Source organism: Heloderma suspectum, chromosome 1, assembly GCF_057233095.1.
Source record: "Heloderma suspectum isolate Gila_16-S chromosome 1, 16-S_ref, whole genome shotgun sequence".
NCBI classification, from domain to species: domain Eukaryota; kingdom Metazoa; phylum Chordata; class Lepidosauria; order Squamata; family Helodermatidae; genus Heloderma; species Heloderma suspectum.
Genome location: NC_139458.1, coordinates 253,789,446 through 253,808,588, shown reverse-complemented (window position 1 = coordinate 253,808,588; position 19,143 = coordinate 253,789,446). Strand labels below are relative to the sequence as shown.

The window sequence follows — 19,143 nt, the reverse complement described above, 5'->3', positions numbered from 1 at the left end:
TCAATTTAAGCCAAAATTTTGCAAGCAGCAGCTCCTGATCTGAGCCACAGTCAGCTCCAGGTCTTGTTTTGACTGACTGTATAGAGCTTCTCCATCTTTGGCTGTAAAGGACATAATCAATCTGATTTCGATATTGACCATCTGGTGATGTCCAGGTGTAGAGTCGTCTCTTGTGCTGTTGGAAAAGAGTGTTTGCTATGATCAGCGTGTTCTCTTGGCAAAACTCTATTAGCTTTTGTCCTGCTTCATTTTGTACACCAAGGCCATGCCTGCCTGTTAACCCAGTGATTTCTTGACTTCCTGCTTTAGCATTCCAATCCCCTATGATGAAGAGGGCATCTTTTTTTGGTGTTAGTTCTAGAAGGTGTTGTAGATCTTCATAGAACCGATCAACCTCAGCTTCTTCGGCCTCAGTGGTTGGGGCATAGACTTGAATTACTGTGATGTTGAATGGTTTGCCTTGGATTCGTACTGAGATCATTCTATCATTTTTAAGATTGTACTCCAGTACTGCTTTTCCCACCCTTTTGTTGACTATGAGTGCTACTCCATTTCTTCTAAGGGATTCTTGCCCACAATAGTAGATATGATGGTCACCTGAATTAAATTCGCCCATGCCTGTCCATTTTAGTTCGCTGATTCCCAAGATGTTGATGTTCAATCTTGCCATCTCATGTTTGACCACCTCCAGCTTACCTTGATTCATTGATCTGACATTCCAGGTTCCTAAACAATATTGTTCTTTACAGCATTGGACTTTCTTTCTCCATCAGACACATCCACAGCTGAGTGTCCTTTCGGCTTTGGCCCAGCCGCTTCACTCTTTCTGGCGCTACTTGGAAATACCCTCTGCTCTTCCCCAGTAGCATATTGGACACCTTCCGACCTGAGGGGCTCATCTTCCGGCGTCATCTCTTTTAGCCTTGTGATACGTTCCATGGGGTTTTCTTGGCAAGAATACTGGAGTGGGTTGCCATTTCCTTCTCCAGTGGACCACATTTTGTCAGAACTCTCTGCCATGACCTGTCCGTCTTGGGTGGCCCTGCACGGCATAGCTTATGGCTTCACTGAGTTACGCAAGCCCCTTCGCCACAACAAGGCAGTGATCCATGAAGGGGAGTGGCCACACTACTGCCTCCTTAAGGACAGCAGGGACCACCCCTTCCCATAGGGAAACGTTTATCACTCCCTGGACCCACCCAGTCATACCCCCTCGGCTAGCTTTTATTAGCCAGGAGGACAGGGATCAAGAGGGCACGTGGTCGGTCGTATTACTGCAAGCATCTTGTCCACATCATCAGGCCATAACAACTGGAACTGATCCCACAAAATCAGGCAGATGGTGCTATCAGACTGGTACTGCACTAACAACAGCATCAAGTTTGCTGCGGAGACAAGTGATTTTGTCCTCGAAGTGAGATGCAAAAAGGTCACTGCGAGTCCTTAACAGGTCAAGGCCCCATTTACTGGGGAAGATGTTAACAACCGCCAGACAATGCAATGGATGCAATGGAGGCAGCAAAATAAACCTCCTTTGCTGCCCGCACTGCCATGCAGTAGGCATGATTATGCACTCTAGAGCATGCTCGGCCATCTTCACTTGTCTTGCGCCATTTGCACTCTAGCCGACGTCCAGCCTGTTTCATTGACCACAGCTCCCCAGGATACCAGGGAGCAGAACAGGCTCCACAGTGCCGGAGAGGGCACTCAGGTGCGATCATGGCGATGGCCCTCCGCATCTCACTGTTCTACAGTGAGGCTAGGGCCTCAGCTGGCTCACCAGCCCTCTCCACTGGAAAATCCCCCAGAGCATTCAGAAATCCATTGGATTCCATCAGTTTCCTGGGGGGGACCATCCGAATAGGTCCCCCACCCCCGTGGGAGGAGAGTAACACTGTAAGTTCAAATCTCACCAGGAAATGGTCTCACCATGACAATGGGGTAGTTGGAGCCCCCCCATCTTCAGACTACCCATCTCACAAGTTGGAGCAAAAACCAAATCAAGGGTGTGCCCTGCTTCATGTGTTAGGCCAATGATGTACTGAGACAGCCCCATGGTTGTCATGGAGGCCATGAAGTCCTGAGCTGGAACTCTGGAGACAGCCTCAGCATGGAAGTTGAAGTCACCCAGAACCACCGTCCTGGCTTCCTCCAACACCACACTTGCGACTGCCTCCGCCAGTTCAGTCAGGGACAATGCTGGGCAGCAGGGTGGGCAGTACACCAGCAGCATCCCCAATCTTCAGAACAGTGTTGCTCATGAATGGAACAGTAGTTCCCTTGAAATGAGCATATTCTCTCACAATAGTAATCCCCCAAGGATTCACCAAGGAGAATGTAACTTACTCATTAAGAGAGCAGTTGTATGGTGTGGAAGAGGGAGATTCCACTGCAGGGCTACCACCACTTCCCTGGTGGCTCACTGCAGAATGGGAGCTGTGCAGAACGGGAGTTGTGAGGCAGGATATTTTTATTTTCCCTTCCATTTACTCCAAAGTCTTTGACATGCCTCTGAGATGCCCCATTTCAGCCTTCACCACTGGACATTCACATGGATACTCCAGCAGATTAAGTGCTGTCCTCCCTCTCCAACCATGGATCAGCACATTCGCCACTCCCTGCAGCCCCTCAATTGGCCAAATGTTGGCTGTAGGATGGGACCTGAGGGATGGGGGAGAACTTCATTCTGTTCTCATTTTAATGCAAACTTATCTAATTTTGTACTTTCAAACCGATACATGAACTGAAACTCAGTTATCCTTCAAAATTTACACTTCTCCAGATGTTGTAATGTAATTCTGTAATTAAAAATGCATATGCTAGGGAAAAGCATTCAGAAATGTAATGTATTAGGAAAATAATTGCCAAAAAATGTGTATATTAGGCAAAATTGTGTACAGAAATGTGTGTACTAGTAGAAATGCATCCACATTTACATGTGGATGTTTTAAAAATCTCAAAGTTTGGCCAACAGAGTTGGGCAACATGTGGCCCTTCAGATTTTTGGCCTACAACTCCCATCAGCCCTCATCATTGGCTATTCTGGCTAGGCCTGATGGGAGTTGTAGGCCAAAACATCAGAATGGCCACAAGTTACCCACCCCTGGACTAAAAGAACATCAAAGTAACCGAGCCACATGGGGGGGGTACCATCAGGTGGGTCTTTCCTCTTCCCATATGACTACATAATTTAAACGTGCTCATAAATAAGTTGCTTCCACATGGCTGGGAGAATATCTCCAGGGCATCTTTTTGTTGTTCTTCTCAAGATGGAGTGGTTCAAGTCAGGGTGATTTCTTAATGGCTGAATATATTAATATCCCAAACATTTGCATCACCATATATGTCAATCACACTGTCCTAATAAGCCTGTAACACCAGTAGCACATCCTGTTTTTTATTTTAAAAAATAAAAATCTGCTAGTGTAGAAATTGGAAACCCTGTGCTCGGCATTCATTTGCTGACACTGCGAGCATAAACTAATGAAAAACTGTCCTACTACTTAGTTTCTGGTCGTTGCGGTTATCAAGATTGCTGTGATGTTCAATGAAGCCTGAAATTTTGGACAGTACTTAAAATAGCACGAAAGAGTACTCATCTCAAGCCCACTCTAAACACCTGAGAGATAAGAGACTGGGTGTGTGGGTCAGATGAGATTTCCTTTGCTGTATATTGGATTGCATGTTTTTGTTGAGGTCCAGAAGAAAGTTTTATCTCTCTCTCTTTGAATAAGTGAAAGAATTTAAAGCGCACGAATGTTACGAGAGGAGCTAGCACTGCTGGGCTACTGATGCAAGCACAATTTTTCTTCTGCCTTTTATTATTTTCCATTAAGGAAAAAAACTGCTTTCTTTAGGGATTGAAGACACCTTCAGGACAGCAGCCACAGAAGTGAGTTTGCTTGCAGGAAGTGAAGAATTCAATGCTACAAAGCTGTTTGAAGTCGGTAAGGAGACAGTAACAGGGGGTATTCCCTTTCAGATCTAGTGAAGAGAGAGAGGTAGGCTTCAAACTGCATAGCAGAGGCCCTGTTACAGGAAAATGGCCCTCCTTCAGGAGACATAGGCCATTACTAAAGGATGGGCGGGGAAAAGCATGCTCTCAAATCCCTTCCAAATTACATTGTGCCTACATTCTGTGGGTGCTGATCAAGCCAGGAATACAGTGCCCACTTCCCCTTCCCCTTATGGTTTCCAGTGGAAACTTCTGACTAAAGCAGTTTTACCCAACCTGTTGCCCTCGAGATGTTTTGGACTTCAACTCCCATCAGCCCCAGCCAGCATGACCAATGGTTAAGAATGCTGGGATTGTAGTGAAAACACCTGGAGCGCACCATGTTGGGGAAGGCTGATCTAAAGTTTCAGCTCCCAGCTGTGTCACAGGCTACTTGAATCATCATAAGTAAGTCTTTGTTTAAAGACAAAGAGCAAAAACCGAGCCCTACACCAGCATAAATGATGTTCATAAACAGTATTTCAAGCTCTGTCCACGCTGGGTAGGACACAGTTAACCCAGAGCACTGCTTATGGGTGCAATAGTATTGCAAGACCAAGGATTTTCCAGAGTCTTGCCCGAAGTTTTGATCGTGTTTTTTCTTCCAGATATATATCCCCCACCTCATCACTCATCCATGTTCTGCTAGTAGCACATTCTGACTGGCACAGATACCTTGCTGTCTCCCCACGTATTACAAGGCTGGAATGTGAACCACTTATGGCTTCAGTTATAAGGAGCAGTTTCAATATCATCAGTTCAAAGATGATAGTTTCTGTGCCTCAGTGCAGCTGCTTGGAAGAGGCCTCGCAGAGGCCAAGGGGGGTGTTCAGCCAAAGATGAACTTCAGTTTTGTTTTTTTAACAGTAACAACAAAAAAGACCCCATTGAACCTTGGTTTTCCAGTCTCATGACAATTATTTAAAACAGCAGTTTAAGTTAATTCTGTACGAGTCTTCTGCTGATTTGTGAAAAGTCTTAAACATGGAAACAGTTTAATGCCAGTAGCATCATTAAATAATTAAACATTCAGGCTAGCATCTCAACTAAAAGCAACCCAGAAAAGATGGTTTTTAAAAGCCTATTTAAAAGCCTATATGCAGAGGGCCAAACACGTACCACTTGGGAGGAAGTTCCACAAAATCTTGATTTAGGGATGGAAGGCAAGACAACTCTTTACTATTAAAGTGCAATGTGGGCTGACCATTGTCAAAACCCTGAATTTTGTCATTTCTGAAACACAGTGGTTTGCAGTGGAGGCTGGCGGCTCCGGTTTGGTGGGGCTGTGAATTCTGGGTTTCAGTCGGGACCAGCCATACTTCTAAAGGAGCCATCCAAGGTGTTGAACCTATTTTAGGGATAGGGTTCAGCACTTTTGATAGCTCCTTTAGAGTTCTGGCTGGTTCTGACTGAAACCCAGAGCAGATTGACAGCCCCACCGAAATCAGAGCCAGTGGCCTCCATTGGTGGGCTGGATCCATATTGAGGCACTTGCAACTGGGCTGGCTGAAGTGAAATTCGTCCTCCCCATGGCAGTTCCTCCAGCCTCATAAAAATGCTAAACAGCATCAGTAGAACCTGCTAAATGGGGTGAGCTGTGTCAGGGGGAGGGGGCTGTCTGAAAATTGGGTACAGGCACCTTCTGTGTCCAGAGTCCTTTCGTCCATGGAAAGCAGATCCTGGATCCAACACAGTAAGGCAGGAATGGAGAACCTCCAACCCAGGGAGCCTTGGGCTCCCTCACTGGGTCCCGCCCCCTTCCTTGGTGAAACCTTCACCAGACCCCACCCCACCCCACCCCTGGCCTGGAGACTACCAAGGACTTGGGGCAGTGAGAGGAATCCCTTGTTATCTCCAGTCTGTGATTGGTGATAACAAGGGGATTCCTCTCCCTGCCCCAAGTGCCCGGTAGCCTCCAGGCTATCTGTGGTTGGAGATAAGTGAGGGATTCCCTAATGCAAGGGCAAGCGGCAGATCACAGAATGGAGATATTCCCCTTACTTGGGAGTGCTGCGCACTTGGCTAGCAGTTGCAGGAGATTCTGCAAGTGCCAGCTGAGTCCCTTTGCTCCTTCTTCTCATTCCCCACATGGGGAACAAGAAGCAGGAGTGAAGCCAGGCTGTGCACTGGGCTAGCACTCGCAGGAGTTCCTGCAGGCACCAGTCAAGTACACTTTCCTCGTCTTTCTCCTTCTCCTCACGGGGGAAGTGATGGATGAGTGAAGCCAACTCCCTGCCTGAAACACTGGCTGAAAAAGCGCCAGCCGGTGCTTTGGCTAGGGATCCAGTGACATCACATCCGTGATGTCATTTAGCCCATGGAGGGCTGGGGGCGTCATCCAGCACCCCACCCAAAAGTTGTTCCCCACGTCTGGAGTAAGTCATACATTTGTAATTTCAATACGACAAGTTTAGACTTCTCATGTCCCTCTTTTTCTCCCCAGATACTGACAGCTGTGAAAGATGGATGAGCTGCAAAAGTGAATTCTTAAAGAAGTACATGCACAAAGTGGTCAATGACCTTCCTGCTTGTCCTTGCGCATATCCCACAGAGGTAGCCTACAGCACTGCAGATATCTATGACCGGCTTAAGCGGAAGAACTTCCGCTGGAAGGATGCAAGTGGACCAAAGGAAAAACTGGAGATCTATAAGCCTACTGCTCGCTATTGTATCCGGTCCATGCTGTCCTTGGAGAGTACCACGCTGGCAGCACAGCACTGCTGCTACGATGACAGCATGCAGCTCATTACCAGGGGCAAAGGCGCAGGCACACCCAACCTGATCAGCATAGAATTCTCGGCAGAACTACATTACAAAGTGGACATTTTGCCCTGGATCATTTGCAAAGGGGACTGGAGCAGATATAATGAAGCCCGGCCACCTAACAATGGTCAAAAATGCACAGAGAACCCTTCAGAGGAGGACTATTACAGACAATTTCAGGAAGCACGGGAGTACTGAAAGAAAGAGAAAGGAGCCAACCTCTTTCAAAGTGCACAAAACACAGATGGCTGGGCTGCAGGACACAAAATTGAATAAACTCTTAGCAAATGGAGTTAACCTCACCCCTCCCCACTAACTGTATATAGCTGTATAGAATACACATTTTTTCATAGGTATGTGTTATTTAAATAAGCATATACGAATGGCATACAGGCAAATAGTCATGAAGTTGTCTTGACGGCCAATTTTAGAGTGATATGCATTCTTAGGGACGTCGCAGCCACCCAACTGGGTCCAGGAGTCCGTCACCCCCCGGCCGCGACCCCCAGACTACATTCGCCAAACGCTGTCCTCACTCGCCCCCCGCTCACGCCTGCTCACACCCTCCTGGACTCACCGTGATCCTGTCTGGTGAGCGCCCGCCATTTTCCCGCTTTTGTTTTCTGCATTAAAAAGTTTTTAAAATGTGCATATTTAAATATGCACAGTTCGGGGCCGGGAAAGCTTAGTATGCACAATATTAGAGGTATAGTGCCTCTAATATGGCACGTATTAAGCTTTCCCAGCCCCAAACTGGGAACATTTTTTAAAATGTTAAACATTTTTAAAAATTCCTTTAACACAGAAAACAAAGGTGGAAAAATGGCAGGTGCTCACCAGACAGGATGGCGGTGAGTCCGAGCAGCTCGCCGAGCTTGTGGGCGGCCCGAGGGTGGGTCCGGGGGGGGGGGCTAGCCGGGGCAGCATTTCAGCAGGCATCCAGAGAACCCGAGCTGGGGTGGGTTCTCACATCCCTATGCATTCTGCATCAGTGTAAGCTTTTATGTTTAAAAAACATGCTCATTTAAGTACTCGGAGATGATATTTCGTTGGTGTTCATAGTTAAATCTGGGCCCTACTGGATTCCATGCAAAAAGCTCAGTTTTCAATGGCTCAAGAAACAGATCTCAAGAGTTAATCCTCAAATGCAAATGCCATTCATGTAGAAGGGGCTTTTGCTAGTGGAGAGAACTACCAAGGGGGAGGGGTGCAGAATATTCTAAAGTGGTTTCGGACTGCATCTGATGGCAGTATTTTTGCTCAGGAGAGAGTACTGCCGCAAGGTTCACTGCAACCAGGGACAAAAATCAACACTGGATCAAATTGTGTATATGCAGGAGTCAGGCTTGGATTTGTGTCAGAGGCCATGTTTTGTGGTTGACTTCCATGAGTAAAAGGCTGTAATGCCTAAAGTGTGCTTTTGTCACTCTCAAAAAGCCCTTACTCTACAACATGCATGAGCGCCTCCCAGATATTTTTGCTAAATCAAACAGAAGGACAGCAATGGGACATCATAGAGCAGTTTCTATACATACATTATTTAATTCAAATGCAGTTAAGCATTATTTCTTTTGAGATATATTAATGAGAATATTTAGACATATTTAAGAGAGGAAGTAAAAACATTTTGAAAGAGCAGGACAGTAACTGAAAGGAAGAAAAGAAGCTGGTAGATATAACGGACAAAGCAAAACCATGTTCTCTTAATTCACTTTTCAGAATTGCACTTACCTTGCAGTTCAACCTGCCATAAGGCCAGCTACAAAGAGTGCTTATTACCCGTAGACATTCTGTATTATGATTTTATTTTACAGTTTTCATACCACCACCCAAAGATAACACCTTGGAAGATTTTTACATGGATGTTTTAATGCTCTCCAAGGGCCTCTTCAAACATCACATTTAGAAATACAAGGACCTATGATACAAACATTTGGTACAAACATCTGTGTCATATAGATACACTTGTCCAGGAACCAGCATTGGCTGCATCTCCCTTCTGAGGGTCCAATTGCTGACTAACCTTGGTTTATCTTGTGTAATGCGTTGACCAGCCTTAAGTGATCAGCATCTTGAAACAGGCTTATTACTATTTATTGCATTTCTATACCACTCCATAGCCAAAGCTCTCTGAATGGTTTACAGAAGTTAAAACATTAAAATACAATATACACAGCTTACCCACTACGCATAAAGCAAAACATGTTCAGTGTCGTAAGAATCGGGAATCACAATAAAATAATAATAATTAATAGCAGCAACAACCAGACCAGTTAACTGGGACATATCAAATGTGTTTCTGTCTGATTCTCTTTATGGTGGATAGTGAGTTTCCCAGGTCCAAATGATCCACAGACAACCATTGTTGCATATGTGAGCTCACTCTCAGATTTAGTATCTGTTTACATGACACACAGCCTCCATGTGTATGCTATTTTAAATTCTTCTCAATAGAAATAGTTTTAATAGGAAGGCAGGGACACTTTCTCCATGCCCTTGCAGCGCAAGGCTCCAGTCCAACAAAACTGAGAACCCTGAAGTCTATTGATTTCAGTGGGTTTGTATTGTATAATACAAACATTATACAATATGTTTGTAATGTGTTCTTACGGTGGCATGGAGAAAATGACCCAATCCATTTCGGTAGCCATGCACCCACATCATGCCAATTTAAGCAGCCTCTCTGTTTTGCCTATGTGCACAAGCTTCCATTCTGAAGGAACGTAATTCTACAGAGAGTTTTTTAAACACACACCTATTACAAGTTTTTGGGTTGGTTCCAGATGTATGCTTGATTCCACTGCTGGTGGAAGAGGACTTCCCCATCCCCTCCTACTGACGGCAGCCCCTCCAGCCTCCTGAAAATACTACACAGAGTGTCAGGAGACCCTGCTGAATGGCGTGAGCTGAGTGGGGTGTGGGAGATGAGATCCCCCAAAATCATGCAGAGGAACCTTCTGCAAGCGGAGCCCTTCCTCTCATGGAAGGCAGATTCTGGATCCAAGCCAGTCTTCTTCTTGAACCTATCTACCAAATCAATGCACAGTATTACGCAAAAGAAAATCAATCCCTTAAAAGGTTTTTATCAAGGGGCGGGGATGGGGAGTTATAAATGCTTTAATTTAACTGCATTATTTTTGTGGTGTATTTATTATCAAGCTTTACTTAACATGAATCTGCAAAGTTAAACATGCAAGGAAAGAGACTTTCTGAACGGCATGAATATGTTTCATAAAACATAAACCCAAAGTGAGTTTCACATGAATCCAAAGCGAGTTTATAAATAAAGCCATGCCGAGGCAGATGTTAACTTGCATTCTCGTTACATGGATGTTAAAATACAACGCGGGGAAGGTGCTTGCAGTTCAGTGAGGAAAGCCAGAGCAGGTGAAGGGGGATGCCAGAGAGACTGACCAGGGCTATCTCCAAGGCCACCCACTGACAGTGTCTGCTGGTGGAGTGGCTGAAAGAATTATTGTACATGCAAACAGCCTTAGTGAGGCAGTGCCTCACCAGCAGCCCGAGACAGAATCAACGCCTCCGGTTTTCATGGTGGGACGACATGGAAGGAAATTCAAAAGGTAGCTTGCATGGTGAGGTCTAAGTAACACACTATTAACATCGCCCATTGCAACAAGACTTGTCAGGGTGAAAGGAGGGAATTATTTTAGAGTTTGTCTCTCACCTCATTTATTAAAATCCCATTACTTCTGACCTGCCAAGAGTAGAAATGCTTTGGCAAACCACAACAATATGTTTTTAGAATCACTGCAGCTTTTCCCAGCACCAGCCTTGGAACAGATCACAGGGAAAAGTATTTCTCTCTCTGTGGTCCTCAGTAACAGCGTTCTAAAATAATGCTAATGTTTTTATTTTTGCTTGGAAAAATGATTTTTATAGCCCATTAGATTTCGTTCTCGACAACTGTGACAGAGCACAGCCCAATTTTGCTTCTGGCTCCAGCCTGGAGGAGTCCATTGATGGCTTAGCTAGGGCTTGATTGTGTAAGTAATGAAGTGTGTGTCTGTGTGTAATGCAATGAGATCTTTCTTAACATAACATGGAGAGTCCCTAATCAGAGATCAGAAAACCGTAACACCAAGCATTGTGCAACCCACAGAGTAGGATAGCCTCCTTCTGTGGGGGAATGGCACAGTACATAACCTACAAGGGGGCTGGCTCTTCAGCTCAAGGTTGCCTTAAGTATGGCCTTACAACAGCCCCTGTCCTCAAAGAAAATGGGGGCAGTAACTCTGGGGGCAAGGGAGAATAACAGTGTATACATGGGGCAGTATCCAGTGCTACCTGTGCACCTCCTCTGGTTATGTTGCGCTCGTGGGACCCACCGCGAGTGCAACAGGCCTAGGGCAACCCCAGAAACAAGCGGAAATGCTCATTTTCAGCATGGGACATGTCAGCAGAGCTTTCTTCTGCAAAGTCCGTTGACCTGCTCCAGCTCATTTTTGGTGGCTTGAGGAAGCGCTAGCTTCCTGTTGTGCCTGTGGTGGGTCGTGCTGGGCATGGGCGCCCAGGCATACGTGTACACGCGCACTCCGAAGCGCAGACATAGGCCATGAGATCTACACTTGCATTTGTGCTGACTCTTGCACTGATCCCAGGTTCACCCACCTGTCCCAGCATTAATCTCTGCTAGGGCCAGCTCCTCGGAGTGAAGAACGAACGCATGCTTTTCCTTAGCAAGTCCAGAAGCAGCAAGGACTAAAGAAGCAGGCACAAATAGCATTGTCAAGTCAGAGCTAAATGCTTTTATGTCTCATTCATTTCAGTTGAAGAGAGGCGAGTTTGTGCTTAACTTTCAAAGTAAAACTGGTAGGAGGTTCTCAGTGCAATCCTCTACAGGTCTACTCAGAAGTAAGTCCCATCAAGCTCAGTGAGGCTTACTTCCCGGTGAGTGGGTATAGGATTGCAGCCTAAAATTTTTCACTTTGTCCAGATTGCGCTCCAAGTTAGTGCTCCAGAAAGATTGCCGCTAAATGGAACAGGCAGGTGCAGTTTGCAAAAAGAAAGGATGGGCGTTCGAGGAGAAAAGGGCAATGCTGCAAAAATCAAGATGGAAACATAGGGCTGGCCCCAGTGATTCCACGAACTGGATCCTCCCATGCAAGGAAAGGGGGAGGTGAGTTTTGCAGATTCCCCCTCTCCCCTGCAGTCACCTACACCCCCTAAAATGTTTAGACTGGACTCTCCAGAACCCCATAGGAGGTGACACTTGGGAGCTGCAAACAGAAAGAGGAATTGGTGAAAATGGCCATGCCACCTCTTTCTCCAGTGGCAGCCTCTGTTGGATCCTTGTTCCTTTTGCAAACAGAAGGCACCCTCCTGTTTGTGGAGGGGCCAGTCTGGATCCAGTCCACTGGCTATACTGTGAATTCTGTTATGCTCATTGTGCTTCAGCTGCCCCCCCCCCAGGGGGAGGGGGCTGCATAGATATCAGCTGCATGTCAGCCCACACTGTTCAGTAAGAAATTTAGTATAGTAGGAAAAGGCCTGGGAAAACAATTCCTAAAGTCCAGGAATTGCCTTATCAGCTGACCTCCATGCCTTCTACCTGTCATATCTTGATCTTAAGATGTCCCCTGCTTGTGATGCCTAGGTCAGTATTTGTCCAGTTCTGCTACCAGCCCTTTAAAAGTGCCTTGTGTTAATACATTAACAGACCAACAGTCCATCACACTTACACCTGAAGGAAAGCTGAATTTGAAACTTGCTTATCAATGTTCTCAGGTGAAGGGCTCTATCAGACCTCCTACCTGAGTCAATGGTGTGCAAGACATTTTGTAATTTCATTTGTTTTTGTTATTAAAGACTTTGTTTTGTGATTTATTCAGAAAAATCACATTCATTTCCTTATTTGTTCACATCAGCCTTTGTTCCTTTATGTTTGTTTTCATATGGATCCTGGCCACCACACCCTTTTCCCAGAATACTCTAGAGGTTGCATCATTCCAGGGAATTCTGGACAAAAAAATGGCAGCTGCCACCAGAAAAAGGAACACCACTGTTAGATACCATTTTCCTCCATCCTGCTGTGGAATGACACAACATACAGGGCATTCTGGGAAAAGAAAATGGTGGCTGCCAGGAACAGCCACCGAAATCTGGTCCAGTATCCCCACTGGTAGAGAAAGGCAGCCCCCCTTCAAATGCTATGAATGAATAACTACAAAAGGGAGCAAAGGAAAATGTAGCCCTTTGTAACCACATGCAGTTGTTTTGGAGCAAATGAAACTTTTAAGTGAATGGACTCCAATTTGTTTAGTTTTTCATTCATTCTCCAACACTTCCCAACCTGAATTCTTTAACTGAAGGTGATAGGGAGTGAACCTCAGATCTCACACATGTAGATTCTCAGTGTTATACACAGGGTCCTTGCTGGAGGTTGTGTTCTGTTACTTCATAGCTGTAACATGATGACAGAACACAACCACATCAAGAAGGAGACTGTGTACAATAGTGGGAACCTGAATCCACAGAAGCTGTACTAGCTCTGGATCCCCAGAACCAGTGCTTTTTTTCTGGTGGAATTCACTAGAATTGAGATCAGAGACAGAGAGAGAGAGAGAGAGAGAGTTTGTCCTCTCTTTTAATGCTTTTCATTACAATTTAATCACCATCTACTCCCAAGGAAGCATAATTGAAGAGTTCCAGTACCTTTTTCTCCAGAAAAAAGCACTGTCCAGAAAGTTTTGTAAGGGTGCAAACAAGCTTCCACCCTCCAATAGCAATGACCACCTTGCTCTGTGGTTGAACTTTTCTAGGGCGAAAGAGATGTGAGGGGAACCAGAGAGTATTCCTCAAAAATTCATAGCTGACTGTTCCTTCTATTTGTTCTTTCATTCATGGTATTTATAAATCACCTCCTGGAGACACCTAAGGCAACACATAAGTTTTAAAAGCAACTCTTAAAACAAACTATAAAATATAATTAAAAATAAAACTAAAAACAATGGCGGCGGCAGCAGCAAACAACATACTGATCTCAGTAGTCCTGGAGTTTTATTCAGCAGCTAGCAAAAAGATTTAAAAATGAGAACATTTGCTGGCTTAGTGACAGCTGGGAAGTAGCTAAGGCATATCTCCCTACTGGAGAGCCTGCCATGGGGTTGGTGCAGGAACAGAAAAAGCTCTCCTCCTGCTCTCATATTTGCTGGTTTGTTTTTTACTTAAGCACATAACAGAATGTGGAGTCAAGCTAAGCTTCTCTCACAGATCTCAGAGAAAGTGGGGTGACATCTGGGAGAAGATAGTCCCTACGATCAAGGGTATTTATGGCATAACCAGAGTTGTCTGGGTGGTGGACAGGTAAATTAAAAACATGAAATACAAACAGTAAACAATGATAAAAAACCAGCACATAATAAAACCATGATAAACCAGCAGAAAAGGGTAAAAACAATGCAGCACATAAAACCAAAGAAAAAACACCAGCAAAATAAAACAGTGCAAAGATCTAAAATGGGGTGGGGGGGTGGAGAATGTGTGGCCCACAAAATGTTATTGGACTCCATCTTCCATCAGGCTCAACCAGGATGGCCAGTGGTCAAGGATGATAGGAGTTGTAGTCCAACACCTGGAAGGCCACAGGTCCCCCATGCCTGATCCAAAAGCACTAAAAAAAACTCTTTAAAATGCCTGGGGGAATAAAAATGTCTTCAACTGCCGCTGAAAATATAATATAGGCACCAGGCATCACTGAAAAGGTGAGGAAGGCATTCCACAGATGGGGTGCCACCACTGAAAAGGCCCTCTCTCTTGTAGCCACCCATCTTGCCTCGTTTGGCGGAGGCACTTTGCAGGAGGGCTTCAGAGGCTAAATCTTTGCCAGAAAGGCAGAAAGCTGAGGATCGCTTCTCACATGGTAGATTTCCTTCATGGGTCTATGTCAGACTGACACAGCTTGTGCCGCACTAAGCCAACCATGGCTCACCAAGCCATGTATTGTACTGTGTATTGCGCACACACACCATTTTTGCAATCCCAATCAGATTTGACCCAGTCAGGTTTGGTAGGTCACAGGTTATGTGGTGGGTTTGGCATTAGGAGAAAGTATACATTATGGGAAGTCACAATAGGTTCTAATGCATGCATAAATGGGTATTTGTTCTTTACACATGGTATACATGAGTACATGCTTCTTTCCCCCCTTCCTGACACCATATTTTGTTCAGATGGGAAACTCCAAGAAAACAATGACACGTATGATTTTGTGGGTTATCACCTCTGTTGACAGGTTAAAATATCATCGCATCCTTTTCAGACAATGTTTGAACATGTGTAGATGCAAGGCAAGTGCTGACCCCACACACAACCTCTGCATGTTCAGAAGAGGGTGTATGTAGTTACAGCTGTACACATACCAATAGGTCCCCTCTCCATGCTACTGAGAACCATGAAATGGAGAGCTCCTGATAGTTTTGAGGATACTGCTGGGTGCATGTCACTTCAGCTGAATACACACACACACACACACACACACAATACACACACACACCCTCCCCCCCACACACACACAAGCACACACACAGCCCAACATATAGCAGTGGAACACAGCTGCATTTCTTTTATGTGAAGTAAACAAGTGACTCATGATGTGGTAGGGAGCCCACAAGATGAGCAGGTTACTTCCATGGTGTTTTCTGGCATGCCTTACCAGTGAATTTGTAAAGTATCGGCATTTCCTTCCATCCCAGTGTGTACATTTTCATACTTATCCTAAATATGTGCCTTTGGATCTGTTGGTCTGCTGTTCGGAATGAGGAGCAGCACAAAGCTCAAAACAGCTGCAGTCATTATACTGTCCCATTACCAAAATAGATAATATCACACCAAGAAAAAAAGGGGGAAAGTGGGGGATTGGGGGGACAATGCTGTGTAAGGTGCAACCTATAGGATGGGCAATCTCCAGGCCCTAAGGGTCCGAAAGGCCCGCAGCCTAATTTCAAAGGCCTTCTGTTCAGACCTCTTGAAAGAGAGATCTGATCTACCACCAACAGCCCACTAGGTAGGGAGGGAAAGGGAGAGAGAGAAAGGGGGTGGCAAAAAGTGGGAAGGGAAGGGAGAGAGAGAGAGAAGAGCAGGGGAAGGGATAGCTAATTTTGGCTATGGCCCCACCAACCACTGGCTTCAGCCTCATCCCCTGCCAGCGTGCACCCTGATAACCCCAAGGGAATGCTGCCCTCAACAGAAAAAAAGTTCCACACCCCTGTTATACACAGAGGTAGGGTGGCCACTGATGAATCACCATAGAAGAGTAAATACACCACCAAAAGAGAGAATAAAAAAGGACAGTGATTTACATAGCATTTGCATATGCTAATTTGTCTGAACAGATGCAAATTTATAAATAATTATTATAATTTAAATAGAAATATAGTACATTTCACCATGGAAGCCTGTGACCGAGTGACCTGCGTGCCTGCTGACCGAGTGCTAAGTGTTGATGGACAACAGCTTTTATGGTTCATTATCTTCAAACCAGACTTGGACCAGCAGCCCTTCAAACAGAGGAATGTCCTCTATAAAAGAGGACACCTGGCAACCCTATAACAGAAGCCACACACTAGCACCAGCTTAGGTTCTCATGTCTACTGAAGTCAATGGGCTTAAACATGCCTTTGGGTAATGGACATAATGTGAAAATAGATAATATACAAACTAGTTTTGAGGCCATGTGTCACTGCAATGCCAATGCTGGCATCAGAACAACACAGACAAGCTCAGTTGCACTTGCACTAACATACAGGCGGAGGCAAGGAGGACCCAAAAATATGCCAATAATTACAAAGGCATAGAAGCAGACGGTATTTTTCAGCACGTAGCAAAGTTCTTACGCACTTACTTTTTCTCTCCCCCGCCCCCCGCACTCTGGTTTGTACAGGAGATGATTAAAAAAAACATGTGGTGTTTTCCCTGTGCCTTTGTATCTGGTTATAATTTTTCAGTGGAAAGTTGCTCAGGCAGTTTCCATTATACTCTACCCACACAGTACAAGGCAAATTAAGGGGATGACTTGGTAATTACTAGTGCATGTATGTGCCCACAAACTTGTAAATAGGGGCAGGAAATCTCCCAGTCATTTACTCCTCAGCTCACCCCCAGACACCACTATTGTTAGCAACACACGGAGAGCCCACAGGGTAGACAGAAGGGCAGACGGGCCGATTCTCTTTGTACTTCACAGAGGGCCAGTGAGGGTTTAGCCACAGTTTTGACAAACCTTCTCGAATTCCAAGGCAGAGCTTAAAATAAGTCAGGCATGAAGAAACCCAGCATTGACTCTTGAAACATCGCATCATAACAGGTTCATACCTTTCTAGCCAGTCACAGAATGATGTGGGTGTTTGGCTGGTGGTGTTTCTGTCTAAAAAAGGTGTACGTGTGGTTATCCCTGAACAAAAATGCAACACAAAGCCATCAACAAATGGGGGAACGATTGTGGTTGCAACGAAACGTGGTTTGCTTTGAAATTCCAAGATTGTCAGGGATGAAGAGAATTTAATATATGACTGCTCGTTTTCTACACAAGCCCCAAGTATATGTGGCTAGGCTGGACAGAGCCAGACACCACAAGCAGCATCTACTGGCCACAGTGTTTGCTTGTGGAAGACTTTATTATACACCATTAACAGGTTATGATGCCAGATGTCCTTTATTTTAAGGCCAAATGTCCCAAATTTTTATCTGGAGGTAGCAGGACGGTGTATTGGGGGAGAGGACCAGGTACAAGCATACCCTTCAGACTCTGCCTCTTTTTGAACTGTGTGCTCCAGGTGTCAATCTATATTGATTTTGTATCTGATAGGGCAGCATATTTTCCAGCAGGCCCGACCTTACCGTTAGGCAGAATGAGGTGGCAGCCTCTAAGCTAACCCCTAAGCTAGCATCCTGCCTTCAGGTGCAGTGGAAAACGCTGCCCTGTCACCGGTGTTGGAACAAGATTCAACTGCCAGTCTAGCAAGTTTTTGTACATGGGTAGGGCCAGGGGGGGGGGGGATCTTGTCCTTTGCCTCAGGCAGCAAACTGTTTCCTAGCCATGCTTTCTAGTACACCCTGCATTCAGAATATGAAAATGATTGCACTTGAGAGCTATTTAAACATTTGTGATATCTAAACATAGGAGGGGACAATGCCTGCTTTCCTTAGGAAAATATGGCACTAAACATTTTAAAGTTCATTATAACAGCCCAATAACTTGGTGCTTCCTAATCCTCACAATCTAGACTTCTTGAGAAAGCGTTCTATTTCCAACCAAGTGATCCTAGATATCCCCAGAATTCCCATTGCCAGTGAAGATACATCGTCTTAAAAATATGTGCTAGGACAAAACAAAATACTGTGCAACACAGCTCATCTCCACTGCAAACACACACGGCATTTTATGAGACCACAAAGCTAAGGGACCACCACTCTCTATCATAGACTGCATTTTACCTAAAAAGATCTTTAATTAAAAAAATACATCACCCCAAAAGGCAGTCCCTATGGTACTTTAGCTAGTAAGATCTTTTTACTATATATAAAGAAACATTACCTATTCATTATTGCTTCTCCTTGACACTATGTGGATCTCATGACTACTTTCATGAGGATGCTGACACTGGTTTTTGTTCCCTTGTTTCTCTGAAGCAGACTTCTTGTCCCTGGAAATAATGTATAAGTACCGATGCCAAAAGGGACAGAATGGGAGATGTTTCCTTGTTTCTTTTTTAGAAAGTTCCATGTCTTTTGACAACACTCTGGGCTGAGACCTACACACCATAAACGTGGCATCATCAAAAGGTGGAATAAACCAAAACCTTTCTTGGTGGATCACAATAAAGGGACACTTCTGGGTACTAAACAGTGTTTGATGATATTTTTAAATTGCATTGCTCTTCTGAGTCGTATGTCAGATTTCCTTGTATGAAAGATGTTTGTTTTCCACACTTTTTGATATATATTCTTTCCTTTACAAAGCCTTTTAACATATGCAAATTTTATGCAAATCTGCCATCTTTTTTGGTGATGCCTTCCTCTTTTTTTGGCGATGTGTCAGTGCTACGGCAGCCGGCCTCTGCCATTTGACACAAACAAGGTAGCTGCTGGTGGTGGGTGGATATTGTGCCCTTATGGCTCTGTGTCACTCACTGCGTACTAATTAATAACTCATTATGTATAAATTGACTTAACCGCAAGAGAACTGGCACTTAACTATGCAATATGTAATGACAAAATAAGCCCTGAATGTATTAAAGGGATGGTTCACACTTAATACAAGGTGACAAGTTCACAACAAGTTAGCCAATCATTTCACAAAAGAGAATTGCATGGAACTTGCTCTCTCTCTCTCTCTTTCTATACACACACACACACACACACACACACAC

At 44.8% G+C, this 19,143-nt stretch overlaps 1 protein-coding gene across 5 annotated transcripts in view; it reads left to right on the top strand.

Annotated features, from left to right (window-relative positions):
- Positions 1-10,072, top strand: part of ISM1 (isthmin 1) — a 48,595-nt gene extending 38,523 nt beyond the window's left edge. Inside the window, exons 5-7 of one of the 5 annotated variants that reach the window (XR_014786343.1) lie at positions 3,858-3,947; positions 6,438-7,335; positions 7,598-9,046. Coding sequence is in view for 2 of the 5 variants with exons in the window: in XM_084824614.1 (XP_084680740.1) it covers positions 3,837-3,947; positions 6,438-6,955 (629 nt within the window). In the remaining 3 variants the exon portion in view is untranslated. Of the gene's footprint in view, positions 1-3,836; positions 3,948-6,437 lie in introns of all 5 variants that reach the window. The other 4 variants (XR_014786340.1, XR_014786341.1, XM_084824631.1 and 1 more) reach the window with 4 other exon arrangements.
- The last annotated feature ends 9,071 nt before the right edge of the window (positions 10,073-19,143 follow it).